The sequence below is a fragment of the Sebastes umbrosus genome, chromosome 24, assembly GCF_015220745.1.
Source record: "Sebastes umbrosus isolate fSebUmb1 chromosome 24, fSebUmb1.pri, whole genome shotgun sequence".
NCBI lineage: Eukaryota > Metazoa > Chordata > Actinopteri > Perciformes > Sebastidae > Sebastes > Sebastes umbrosus.
This window is the reverse complement of record NC_051292.1, coordinates 2,662,782-2,675,336: the sequence shown is the minus strand read 5'-3', so window position 1 is coordinate 2,675,336 and position 12,555 is coordinate 2,662,782. Positions and strand designations below refer to the sequence as shown.

General features: G+C 38.8%; 2 protein-coding genes across 4 annotated transcripts; both read left to right on the top strand.

The window, feature by feature from the left end:
• The first annotated feature begins 891 nt into the window (after positions 1–891).
• On the top strand, positions 892–6,205 carry LOC119483652 (transmembrane protein 237B-like). Of its 3 annotated transcripts, none has more exons than XM_037761997.1 (14): positions 892–1,090; positions 1,336–1,371; positions 3,485–3,516; positions 3,628–3,641; positions 3,723–3,794; positions 4,183–4,299; positions 4,504–4,597; positions 4,672–4,829; positions 4,912–5,044; positions 5,127–5,318; positions 5,455–5,528; positions 5,615–5,702; positions 5,780–5,901; positions 5,997–6,205. In XM_037761997.1, exons 1-14 carry the CDS (start codon positions 1,070–1,072, stop codon positions 6,059–6,061), a joined length of 1,218 nt encoding a protein of 405 aa, XP_037617925.1. In that variant the 5' UTR covers positions 892–1,069; the 3' UTR covers positions 6,062–6,205. The 3 variants fall into 3 exon arrangements, with proteins under 3 accessions (XP_037617925.1, XP_037617927.1, XP_037617926.1); XM_037761999.1 differs by having other exon boundaries at positions 920–943; XM_037761998.1 differs by having other exon boundaries at positions 921–1,113.
• A 535-nt stretch (positions 6,206–6,740) lies between these two features.
• Positions 6,741–11,793, top strand: LOC119483650 (cytochrome P450 20A1). Its single transcript, XM_037761994.1, has 13 exons — positions 6,741–6,947; positions 7,536–7,585; positions 7,814–7,980; positions 8,079–8,224; positions 8,299–8,466; positions 8,620–8,698; positions 9,175–9,287; positions 9,387–9,441; positions 9,914–10,034; positions 10,252–10,363; positions 10,522–10,586; positions 11,294–11,383; positions 11,631–11,793. Exons 1-13 carry the CDS (start codon positions 6,876–6,878, stop codon positions 11,779–11,781), a joined length of 1,389 nt encoding a protein of 462 aa, XP_037617922.1. The 5' UTR covers positions 6,741–6,875; the 3' UTR covers positions 11,782–11,793.
• The last annotated feature ends 762 nt before the right edge of the window (positions 11,794–12,555 follow it).

Genomic DNA, 12,555 nt, shown 5'->3' with positions numbered 1-12,555 from the left:
TTTATTCATTTATGTAGTTTATTCATCTTTTTTGTTGGTTTTGTACGAAGACCCCCTAGGAGAATATTTTTATTAACTCGTACTATGTTGTACTACAACACTTAGTCTGGAAAAATATGCTTTTGCATAATTTTGGTGAATTTTTAATGGGAAAAATATTCAATAACTTCAGTAATGTACAGGGTAGTACCATCAAAATTACTTCACACATCAGTGATCTCCTCATGGTTGTACTACAACATTTACTTTGAAAAAATATTATTTTGCATAATTGTTTTGAATTTTTAATGGGGAAAATATTCAATAACTTCAGTATTATACAGTGTAGTACCACCAAAATTACTTCACACATCAATGATCTCCTCATAGTTATACTACAACACTTAGTTTGGAAAAATATGCTTTTGCATAATTTTGATGAATTTTTAATGGGGAAAATATTCAATAACTTCAGTATTATGCAGTGTAGTACCACCAAAATCACTTCACACATTGAATAGAAAAATAGAAAGCTTCATTATCATTGTATTAAATACAATGAGATTCACAGTTGCCAATGGAGCATGTCCAGTTGCATTGTGAGAGATATGAGGAAGAAAGAAGGCCTCAAAGAGATTAAAGTACGCTTTCATTTAATAGATATTCTACAAAAGAAATCACTAAATGAGTGTTATAGAACATTATTTCAGTATCTTAGACAAATTAATATGATTGGAAAAATATGAGGTTTGTTTTCTTTATTTTTTATTTTTATTTTTATTTTTATTTTTATTTCTATTTGTATTTTATTTCTTTTTTTAATATAGTAATTATTATCCAGAATGATCCACACTCCACCAGGAGGTGGCGGTAATGCGCCAAACCGTTGTTTGTCAACCGCCAATAAACCTCAAAGAAGAAGAAGATACAGGAAGTGGTGTGTGCTACGCGTAAATGCATCCGGGTAACAGCTTTCTGCTTGTAAACAAAGCAAATAATCGTAATAAATAAGAGTTTTACTCGCTTTTAAATATACTTATAGACTAAAGATGATTTAACTGGATGAATATTTAAAGGAGAAAGTGTATAAATGGACACGGGACGCTCAAAGGTATCTTATGTTCTTAAATAACGGTAACTATAGCAACTAGCTGTAGCAGGTAGCATTAAATGCTATTTTGACGACAATGTAATGTTTATAAATGTGTTGAGTGCACTTTTTATGGCTTATCGTTGGTGTTAAACAATACTAACTAACGCTAACTCACCATTATCTCATAGTTTAACTGTATTTACTTAAATAAAGATAACCGGAAGTTGTAAATATTGCTAACAGTTTATGTGTTTTTATTATAGAAAATGCGACCCAGGGAGCTCCCGCCTCTTCCACAGGTGAGTCATACTCCTCCAGGTGTTATTAACCTCACCTGGTGTCCTTACAGTGTTTTATATTAATTTAATGTTAAAATAAAGGCCTCCATTACATTGTAAGGTACAGGTGTTACACTGAAATCTGTCCGTCAGAAGATGTGACCCCACTCTAAGAAATGAGGCAAATATGTGACAGAAAAAAAAAACACAAAACTAAATTGTTTAAAAGCATAAATGTATTGTAATATTTTTAATTTAAATATATATTCACAAAACTCTAAAATGAATGATTTTATTTCAAACATAAAAATAAAGAAAAACAGATAATAACAAACAAAACAAGAGTAATAGTGTCCAAAAAGGAGTAGGTAGAAGTAAAACTTATATTTCCCTACCCCTTTCTCACTTCTCCTCTAATAACTCATATATAATAGAATGATAATATAATATATAAACTATCCCAGATTTATTTACATCCCAAATTAAATATATGAACAGCATCCCAAGTTTATTTACAACCCACATATCCATCCGGAGTTAAAAGTAGATATAAACCAACCCTTACAACTCTTCCTCAACCATATAACTCCCAAAAATATCTTTTTTGTATAGCTTTTTAAATTGATTTGTATTTGTGCTCCGCTTCAACCCATCATCCAACCAATCCACAACTACCAACCAAAACCCAAACTACTCAATTTATAATTATAGTAAACTGAGAAAAGAACATTTGTGAAAGTGTAAGCATCAAATAGTTGGTACTTTTACTAATAAAAGAGAAAATAAACCTAACTGAAGAATAGGTTGTTATACAGTTGATTTAACTAATAATTTCAGCACAATTTGCATGAAATTGTTGTATTTTGTACTGTTGGTCAGACAAAGCAAGCTATTTCACTATATCCTTATATTTTTAAAGCTTAAACAATTAATTTGTTAATTGAAAAAGTTGGCAACAGATTATCTGATTAGGAAACAAGTATTTGTTGCAGCCTTAAAACACACAGTAAAGGCAATGAAAATACATTTATAACTAACACACATAACATAAATCCATGAAGCCAGGCAGGCATTTGAAATCTCAAAATCACTAACCTGGAAATTTTGTGAAAGTTTGGACAAAATTACGCTGATTTCCTAGGCAAGGCTGGAAGATGAGACCTCTGTGATATCAGACTAAAAATCATGTCTCACCTAAAAAAAATATAACTTTTTATATGTTAATTGTCAAAAAACGTTCCTTAGAAGTCGTCCTAGTGCATGTAGGGACAATAAAGCAGAGTATAGTAACACCGTTGGTGTTTATAAGAAGCATCATCAGAAAGATTAAACCAGATCTCAGAGACGGACGCACTTCCTTGACGCTTCACTCAGAGTCTGAAAGAGTCGTCTGACCTCTGCCCCGAGTAATCCCCGTTCCTGGCGGATGTATGAACACAGATTTAGCCGAGGGTTTAACAGGGTCGGCCAGGATGTTATGTGTCGCTGCTCTCCACTCTTACTCTTGATTCTTGAGTGGGATGGCCAAAAATACGACGGTAAGGACTTCTCTTATCCGACTGTAACTGGACATTTCTGAAAAGCTCACACTATGTTTGTCTAAATTTTAAAACTCTTTGTTTACATCTGGGCTCGACGTGTCTGAGGAGAGGGAATTTGTTAATGTGTTTATGCTGCTTTTGATGGGACCTTCTTAATCCAATTTTACTAACTGCTAACTAAGTGTCAGATTTGTCATGGTTGTTGGTTGTATAATAGCTCAACTTGTAAGATTTTGCACAGAATTTAACTTATTCCTGTTTTTGGTTTATAAATGTTGTAGAAAACAGGGACTGAAATCAGCTTCTTTTTCCAATTTTGCACGTACCAGGAGTGAGAACAGTTAATTAAGTTACAGTTTAGCAGGAGTAAAAACCAATTAATTAAATACTTTTTACACATACCAGGAGTGAAAACAGTTCATTAAACAGACTATCTTTAAGTCTTGAAAAGGTTTGAAAAGCATTGATTTCAGTTTTCTCAAAAAAAACTGAATCATCCCTACTGGTTTTCATACTTTGGTGAAACTGAGATAAATGAGATAAACAAACACAAAGAACAAAACTGACCTGTGCTTCTCTTTTTGTCTCCTAAGCGAGGACAGCGAGGTCTTCCCACAATGCCGAGGTACTGTTGGTAAATGTGTTTATCTACTGTGACATAACGTCTTAATCTGCAGTATTTATACTGAACAAAACTTCTTCTTCTCTCTTTTGTCCGACGTGTGGAAACACGAAGTGAGGACATAGCTGGTGAGTCAGGATCGGATGAGCTCATATTTTCTACTGAAGCTTTTGAGTTAATTTAACTTTTCTTAATTTATGTTTTTACAGGAGAAGCGCCAGCAACGAAACATAAGAAGAAGAGGGTGAGGAAGGAGACGAATGGAGTCGACGATATGGACGGTACGTAACACATGAACACATATCTGCATCTGTGCAGCACCGCAAGTGGTTGTGTTTGCACTGATTCATTTGTCATATCTTAAACTTTTCACTGGATTTAAAGGGCTAGTTCACCCCAACATGAAGCCTCACAAGGTCTTGTCCTTTAATTCGGTGAAACTTTACAATACTTGAGATACTCAAGATACTTCTCAGTTAAAAGCTGTGTCACATGTGAGAATGTTTTCTTAAATAAATATGTGTGGTTTCCATTGAGAAAACCTTCAGTCTCCTCATTTAAAAAGTTCATTATAACGGAGCTTTGTAATGTAGAAAGCACAACCATCACGTTAAGAACATGTACTACTCGCAGAAGGTTTCTTCACTCCTTCTTCTGTTTCCTGTTCAGATCAAGGGATGGAGATGGGAGGTCAAGGTCATGAGATCGGAGAGCAACTCACCCTTGAAACCACGACGGACGCACCGCCGCAGAGGAGGAAGAAGAAAAAGAAAACTGCCACTATCGGTAAACACTGAGAACAAATGTTGTAGTTTCATCTGGATGTAAATGATGAACTTTGGAGGCTTTTCGACCATCATAAGTAAACAATTTCACTTCTTAAACAGGACCGCCACTATGGCCGATCTGTGTATTAGTAACTAGTGTTTAACTACGAGCGGCCCAGATGTTCATCGTGACATTTACAGATGTGTAAATTCATGGTTTCAGATTTTGACGATGACCAAATCGACCTGGCGAACGGAGATGCAGCAGATCAGACTTCCGATGGAGAAGAAGTGGTCAAAAAACCCAGAAAGAAAAAGTAAGAAAATAACAATTACTGGACATATTATCACACAATATGTTGTTGATAAAAACATTTTCTTGTGATTTCAGGAAGTCAAGGGTTGTTGAATCGCAGCTTCCCGATGAGTTGGACGTAGAAGAGGACGACATTATCACCGACACCCCTCCTCCCATCCCACAGCATTCCCTGTTCTCGGCCCCCGGCGGTCAGAGCCAGCCGGTGGGGAAAGTCTTTATAGAGAAGTCGAGTGAGTAACCGAAGAAGAAGAAGATGTGGTCGAGTGTGTTAAATAGCAGCATTAATAATAATTGTTGTGTGTTGGCGTGCAGAGCGTTTCCAGCCTGCTGAGCGCTCCGACTGGAGGAAGACCAGCGACCAGATGGAAAACATACCGGACTTCCAGAACATTCAGCCGCTCTGGACCACCAGAGACGTTTCTCTTAGAGTGCACGAAGGCTTCAGGTGAACTATCTTCACAATACGATGTCAATTATGTTTAAGCGCGTGTTCCCCCTCCCTAAATGCCCCCCCTCTCCTGGTGCAGGGTGTTCGGTCTGTACTGCCACGGCTTCCTGGCGGGCTACGCCATGTGGAACATCGTGGTGGTGTACATGTTAGCCGGGCAGCACCTCACCGCTCTGTCCAACCTGCTGGAGCAGTACCACAGCCTGGCGTACCCCGCCCAGTCTCTGCTCTACATGCTGCTCGCCATCAGCACGGTGGCCGCCTTCGACAGGTAAAGCTCCTGAGCTGAGTGAGATGATTGGTTGATCTCATACGAACAACCAGTGAAGCTGCTCAGTAAAAATGTGTTTGTGTGTAAAAGTATGAAGAGGAATGCAGCTGAAAAAGATCAACTCTTGTTTTCTCAGAGTGAACCTGGCCCAAGGCTCTGAGGCTCTGCGGCAGCTCGCCAGACTGAACCCCGTCGCTCTCGCCTCTTTCTGTGAGTCCACACTATCTATTATCTCCACGTTAACTTCAGATGTGATCTGTTTGGTTTCAATTCACACTCTTTCTGGTTCCATGCAGTGTACTTCTCAGCGTTAGTCCTCAGTCTGAGCCAGCAGATGACCAGCGATCGAATCAACCTGTACCCATCCCACAACACGACATTATGGTGAGCTCGCTGGAATCATTTCTATCTTACTATGAAGCCTAGATATGATGCATGACACTCTCCTTTCTCTTCTCCAGGCCACCAGGGTTGGAGCACCAGATTCTCCACCCATGGGTGACAGTCAACCTGGTGGTGGCTTTGCTGGTGGGGCTGGCCTGGATCTTCATTGCCACCGGACCAGAAACAGACTATACTCTGAGTAAGAGAGAGAATAGTCTGCAAATCCACCTTAAGACAATTTTAAAAAGAAAGAAAAATGAGTTTATTGTATTTCTGTATTTCCTTCTTCCTCAGTTTATCTGGAGGCCATGGAGATTGAGCCTCCCAAGCCAGAGGACAAATCAGAAGTGACCGCCTGAGAAACAATAACTGCTTTATTGTCATTTTGCACATATCTTTTTGCACTGTATTTTGGCAGTGAACTCTGAATGTGTTGTAGATTATTTTTGTATTTTTGAAACATGAATGTGCTCGTGTCTTTATAAATATTTATCCAACAAATACAACAATGCCTCTTTATTACATTCTAAAGGAATTAGGTGCCTATGCTTAAAACCTGTTCATACATTAGGTGAATCTGTACCAAATGTGACCTTATCATAAATCTTCATTAGATACAATAATCACATGCATAATTGTACTAAGCTGATTGAAACACTCTCAAAAAAGTATTTAAAAAGTATTAAGGGTTGCCTTATGTTACCTTAAAAAATAAATAAATAAATTACTCAATAAATAAATTAATTTGTGATTGAATAATCTAAATAAAGCCATTAATTAATAGATAGAAAGTGGCATAAATTGATATTTCTGTTTTAATTTGCTTCTTTATTTATTTATCTTTGTATTAATTCCCATATTTATTTACTCTTCTGTTTAATTTTCTCTTTTTATTTATTTATTTATTTTTTTATGTATTTATTTATGTATTTATTTTTATTATTTTTATTTATTTTTTAATGGATTTTTATTGTTTATTTATCCCTTGGAAGTATAGATCTCACCCATCGATTCCTTCTGAAGTTGACTAGTGTGCTCTGCCTGCCATCCAGACCGTGTAGTGGAACACAGAGAGGCGTGTTGACGTGGTAGCAGTGTGTCTGTCTCTTATCAGTTTTGGTGGAAATCTCCAGATATTTATGAGGAAAAGTTAACAAAATAGTGCAAGAAGTCATGCTGGACTTTGCCATCTTTGCTGTGACCTTTGTTATCATTTTAGTTGGCGCTGTTTTGTATTTATATCCGGTAAGTAACAACAAGCTAAGTTGCTACACCAGATTCCATTCATAAAAGTGCTAATTTAATATTCCTTTGCTCACTGCTAAGCGAAAACGTCTCCTACAACATAATTTAACATCTTAAACGAATTGTTAGACTATTTCCCTCAATTCGGCGTACATTAAACACATTAATCAACAAACTAGATCAGTGAAATACAAGTTTAACGATGCGCGATGGGCGGTAACGAGCACCATGATCTGTTTATACAAACTAGCTATTTAAGTTCATTTCTTAAAAATGCATGCTGTGAAAAACACCATTTGTATGCCGATTTTACCAAAAGACCTTCAGAATTGATCAGATGATAAAAGTTATGTTGCCAAACAATGTGTGTGATTGCTTTTAAGTGAGGAAGCCTTAAATTGACATGTTTTTCAATGAGATTCCATATTACTGAATGGAACACTAATGTATTGTCTCTAGCTGCACCTTTAAACTCATCAGAGCAGACAGTAAATGTGTGTGTGAACACCAGGGTAGAAAGTGCACTATATTGTCTATATATGTTGTCAAAAATGTATAAATAAATGCAATTTCTAATCATGTTTTCAGTCATCCAGAAGGGCCTCTGGTGTCCCAGGTCTCAATCCTACAGATGAGAAGTAAGTCTCCCTCTACAAGTCCTGTCATTTATAAGTTGCTCCTTAAGAGTTTATTACATTAAAACAAATAAAATATTGTATATGATGACAAAGTTACTGTTCTTTAACATAAAGCATGTGTGTAAGCTATGTTATTGATTGCAGTTTTAACAGTTTTCTAAAGTTTTGCAGCTGACAGACTTACAAAATAATTGCACATATACATCATTGCTGTCTGTTCTCTCTCAGGGATGGGAACCTGCAGGACATCATCAACAAAGGCAGTCTGCACGAGTTCCTCATCAGTCTGCATCAGGAGTTTGGGTCTGTGGCGTCGTTCTGGTTCGGCAGTCGGCCGGTGGTCAGCCTGGGATCTGTGAACCAGCTACGGCAACACATCAACCCCAACCACACCAGTGAGTGCTCCAGTATTTCCCATGCTGCTTGGATTTTGACTATTGTCCAACTAAACGAAGACTTAACAGAGGCCTTTCTCAATGTATGCTCTTCTCAGCTGACTCCTTTGAGACGATGCTGAAGTCGTTGCTAGGTTACCAGTCAGGAATGGGAGGCGGGGCCGCCGAGACAGTGATAAGGAAAAAGGTGTACGAGAGTGCCATCAACAACACGCTGAAGAACAACTTCCCTCTTGTGCTCAAGGTTTGTATAACTCATAAAAAGACATATTCACTACTGAAATACAGCATTCAGACATATTTCCTTCTTTTCCGTAGCTGGTGGAGGAGCTTGTGGGAAAGTGGAAGTCGTTCCCGGAGTCTCAGCACACCCCTCTGTGTGCCCACCTGCTGGGTCTGGCCATGAAGACCGTCACCCAGCTGGCTCTGGGCGAGAGCTTCGGAGACGACGCTGAGGTCCTTTCCTTCCGCAAGAACCACGACGCGGTGAGATAACACCACCTAGCTGCTTTTGTGCATTGCATTCTGGTCTTTTTCTCTGCTCCTGTGGGTGTCCAGTGCTTCGGGGTCATTTGGCCTGTTAAATGTCTGCTGAAATGGGTCACTTGAGTTTGTTTTTCCCTTCTTCCAACTCACCAGATCTGGTCAGAAATTGGGAAAGGCTACTTGGACGGCTCCCTGGAGAAGAGCTCCAGCAGAAAAGGACATTATGAGAAGGGTGAGTGAGGTTTGCGTCATGCTCAGCTTTAACAGAACTGACGTCATATATTTAGAGTTGTTGAAGGATCACTATAGTGAGTCTAGTTTTCGTCTTGGTGTCTCACATCTGCTGCGTGTTGACATGTGGGAGCAGCGTTGGCTTCTGCTGGCGTTCGTCCGTGGAGAAACAGGAGGGAAAGTTTGCAGAGGCTCAGATATGATCTCTCTGTGTGTAGAGCAGCTTGACAGCTCTAGTCTGAGAGCAGATAAAGACTGTGCACGGCCACTGTTTTGGGGGACTTTTATTGATTTATCTGCCAAGGACGGTTGTTACTGGGGCTTGATGTTTGCCGGAGTTAATTGTGGATGCTGTCTGAAGGGCTGGAAAGCAAGGTGGATGCTTGAATTGCAGTCTTTTTAACTTGTAACTCAAGTGGTCATGCCAAAACTGTGAAAAAGTAACTTAGATTTTCTCTTTTTTTATGTTTTGTTCAGCTCTGTCAGAGATGGAGTCCGTGTTGCTGTCAGTGGCGAAGGAGAGAAAAGCCCAGAGGAAGCAGACGGCGTTTGTGGACTCTCTGCTTCAGTCCAGCCTCACAGAACGACAGGTGAATACTGATGACATCACCTATTCTAGTTTAAAACCCAAAAGGCGACTGAAAGATTCCCAAAAAAATTACTAAAATTAGTTTTTCTGTTTGTTTCAGATCATGGAGGACTCTATGGTTTTCACTTTGTCCGGATGCGTCATCACTGCCAACTGTAAGTGACGAGTGCAGATCACTTCTCTGTCTATTGACTGATTGATATCAAACCCCAAAATGCTTCTTTTTCGCCTGAATCCTTGAACCTTAAAGGACCAGTGTGTAGCATTTTGGGGGAACTATTAACAGAAATGTAATGTAATATTGATAAGTATGTTTTCTTTAGTGTATAATCACCTGAAATTAAGAATCGTTGTGTTTTCGTTACCTTAGAATGAGCTGTTTTTATCTACATAGGGAGCGGGTCCTCTTCACAGGGTCCACCATGTTTCTACAGTAGCTGAGAACGGACAAACCGAACACTGGCTTTAGAAATGGACATCCGCATTTTAGCGTCGGCCACCGTAGTTCTCCGACACGCTTGGAACACGGGAGAAGTTTCAGTTGGTTGTAATCTGCAACCTCACCGCTAGATGTCACCAGATCCTACACACTGTACCTTTTAAATATAAAATGTTGTGTTTTGTCAGTGTGTATCTGGGCGCTGCACTTCCTGTCCACCTCAGAGGAAGTTCAGGACAAACTGTACCAGGAGCTGGACGAGGTTTTGGGTTCGGACCCAGTTTCCTTGGACAAGATCCCTCAGCTCAGGTAAGATCTTTGGCTGGCTTTAATCCAGAATCTCAGAATAGACGCCTGGCATGTCGTCACTGTGTTTTGAAAAATCACACAGATTTGCCGTATTGTGGTGTAATAACTCAATATCATAGTTTTAAAGGTACTTCGTCCTACCTATTTATGCTCATCCAGGCACGTTGGTTGGTGCGTTCGATAACCTTGATCTTATCACATTTCTATCCTTGGGCAGATACTGCCAGCAGGTCCTCAACGAGACGGTGAGGACTGCCAAGCTGACCCCCGTCGCGGCTCGGCTTCAGGGAGTGGAGGGCAAAGTCGATCAGCATGTCATCCCCAAAGAGGTATCTGGTTTCCTGCTTTCTGTGGCACTCTGTCTGGGTATTTCTCTTCAGCTCATCACAAAATTATTAGAGAAGCCATCAAAAAGAAAAACAATAATTATGCAGCTTGTAAAGGGGTTATGAAAAGAAATGTTTTTTCTTCTTCTGCCATATTTCAGACTCTGGTCATCTACGCGTTGGGAGTGGTCCTGCAAGATTGTGACACCTGGAGCACCCCATACAGGTTCCCTTTACATACATTAACATTTACTCTTCACATGTTCATCAATTCATTTCAAACTTAGTCTTTATTTTAGTTTAGTTTTGACTTTTCTATTTCATTTTAGTTTAGTTTTCAGAGTGTGTTTGCTCGTTTTAGTTTCAGGTTTTTAGTTTTATAGTAGTTTTAGTATGTTTTTGTGAGGGCCAGCTATAGTGTAATGTTAAAATACATGGTTGGAGAACTGTGGGGGAATGTCCGTAATGTTTAATGTTTTATCTTTGCGCAGCTTTAGTGTCCAACGTCACGAAAGTTGACGGAAATTCATAGTTTTTTTCGGTAGTGACATATTAAAGCTAAAAAACTAAAAAAAAAAACGTTTTATTTTATTTTAAATAGTTTTTTTAACTAGGAAATTTCATTTCAATTTAGATTTTCTTAAAGGATATTGTTTTTATTTAGTTCCAGTTTACTAAAAATATTTTTCACTGTTTGTTTTATTTTTATTTTACTATAACAATCTTGATACAAGGCTGCCATCTAAAACTAAATCTAAAACAGCTTCTTTCCAGAGACGCCACTAAAATAATATTAAACAATAATACAAGGGGATCCGGTAACACACTGAACAAATGTTAAAAAGTTAAAATAATATGATAGCATCACAGAGTGAAGTTTATCTTGCAGGTTTAAAATATTGATTCGTCCAAATTAACTGTGCCGTCCCTCAGGTTTGACCCGGATCGTTTTGAGGAGGAATCAGCCACGAAGAGCTTCTGTCTGCTTGGATTCTCAGGGAATCAAACCTGCCCAGAGCTCAGGTAAAGACTCACTTTGAATCATTATTATCCCTCTGAACGTAGACTGAGCTAATGATGAGAAGAACGGAAACATATTGTACTTCTGGACCCACAGTGCGGCCATTTAGCTCCAAAACAGCTTGTAGAAATTTTGAGACCATTCTTTCCTTGAGCTGTAAAAAAAAAAGCTAATTTGACTTTGGATGTTCTAGAGGTAAGAGTTTTTAATTAAATTTTTACAATCGATTATATTTGGTCTCTCTGACAGGTTCGCCTACACTGTCGCTACCGTCCTGCTCAGCACGCTGGTGCGCCAGCTGAAGCTTCACCCGTTGAAGGGACAGGTCATGGAGGTCCGGTCCGAGCTGGTGTCCAAACCCAAGGACGAAACCTGGATCACCGTCAGCAGGAGAAGCTAGAACTTATCTTTTTAAAAACAACCCTTTCTGGTGCTTTTTACTATACAGTAATCTGAGGCCTTAAGCACATTATTATCTTGTCTGATCACAGGTCAGATGTGCACTTGTTGAAATCTGTTAAGTAAGGGATAATGTACCTGACACACTCTAGCATCGCCCTGAAGGGGGTTTATTAGACAATAATGACCGGCTAGCTGTACATTATCCCGCTTATAATACGACTACTTACTTAAGAAATCCATAATTTGACACAAAAATGATCTGCCAGAGTCCAACATCAGAACTGTGCCCATAGCAATGGCCTATTATACGTAGCAACAGTCTGTTATTTCTTTATAGAACGCCGTGATTGACCAATCAGAATCGAGTATTCAACAAAGCCGTGTAATAATAGAGGTTTAATACTCTACGATGTAGAGTAAAACGACTTGTACTGCCAGATGTTTTTCCAATAATTTCTAGTACAGCTGCCTTGAGTCAAAATCCCCAATAACGGGAGCATTTATATGGCCCACGTGGCATTTAAACATTTCATTTTTAAAACATCTTACATATTATTAAATATGTATGAGTCTTTTTGAGCGTTTGTGTCATTCTTTTCCTACATCAAATATTTTTTTAATTTGCATCAGTGGAGAAAAAGGCAGTGCCACGTGTTATAAATCCGGTTTCAGCCTGCATATGGTAATTTTTTAACTGAATGAATTATTACAGACGCCCTTTATCAGCTAATACATGTGCTTCTGAAGGGCCCTTGGGCAACACTGTGTGCGT

Excerpts from the sequence above, each read along its gene's own strand:
- LOC119483650 (XM_037761994.1), top strand. The coding sequence starts at position 6,876 with ATGCTGGACTTTGCCATCTTTGCTGTGACCTTTGTTATCATTTTAGTT. Across the intron at positions 6,948-7,535 it reads CTGTTTTGTATTTATATCCG|TCATCCAGAAGGGCCTCTGG; the intron begins GTAAGTAACAAC and ends TCATGTTTTCAG. Across the intron at positions 11,384-11,630 it reads CAAACCTGCCCAGAGCTCAG|GTTCGCCTACACTGTCGCTA; the intron begins GTAAAGACTCAC and ends TCTCTCTGACAG.
- LOC119483652 (XM_037761997.1), top strand. The coding sequence starts at position 1,070 with ATGGACACGGGACGCTCAAAG. Across the intron at positions 1,372-3,484 it reads AGCTCCCGCCTCTTCCACAG|CGAGGACAGCGAGGTCTTCC; the intron begins GTGAGTCATACT and ends TTGTCTCCTAAG. Across the intron at positions 5,319-5,454 it reads ACGGTGGCCGCCTTCGACAG|AGTGAACCTGGCCCAAGGCT; the intron begins GTAAAGCTCCTG and ends TTGTTTTCTCAG.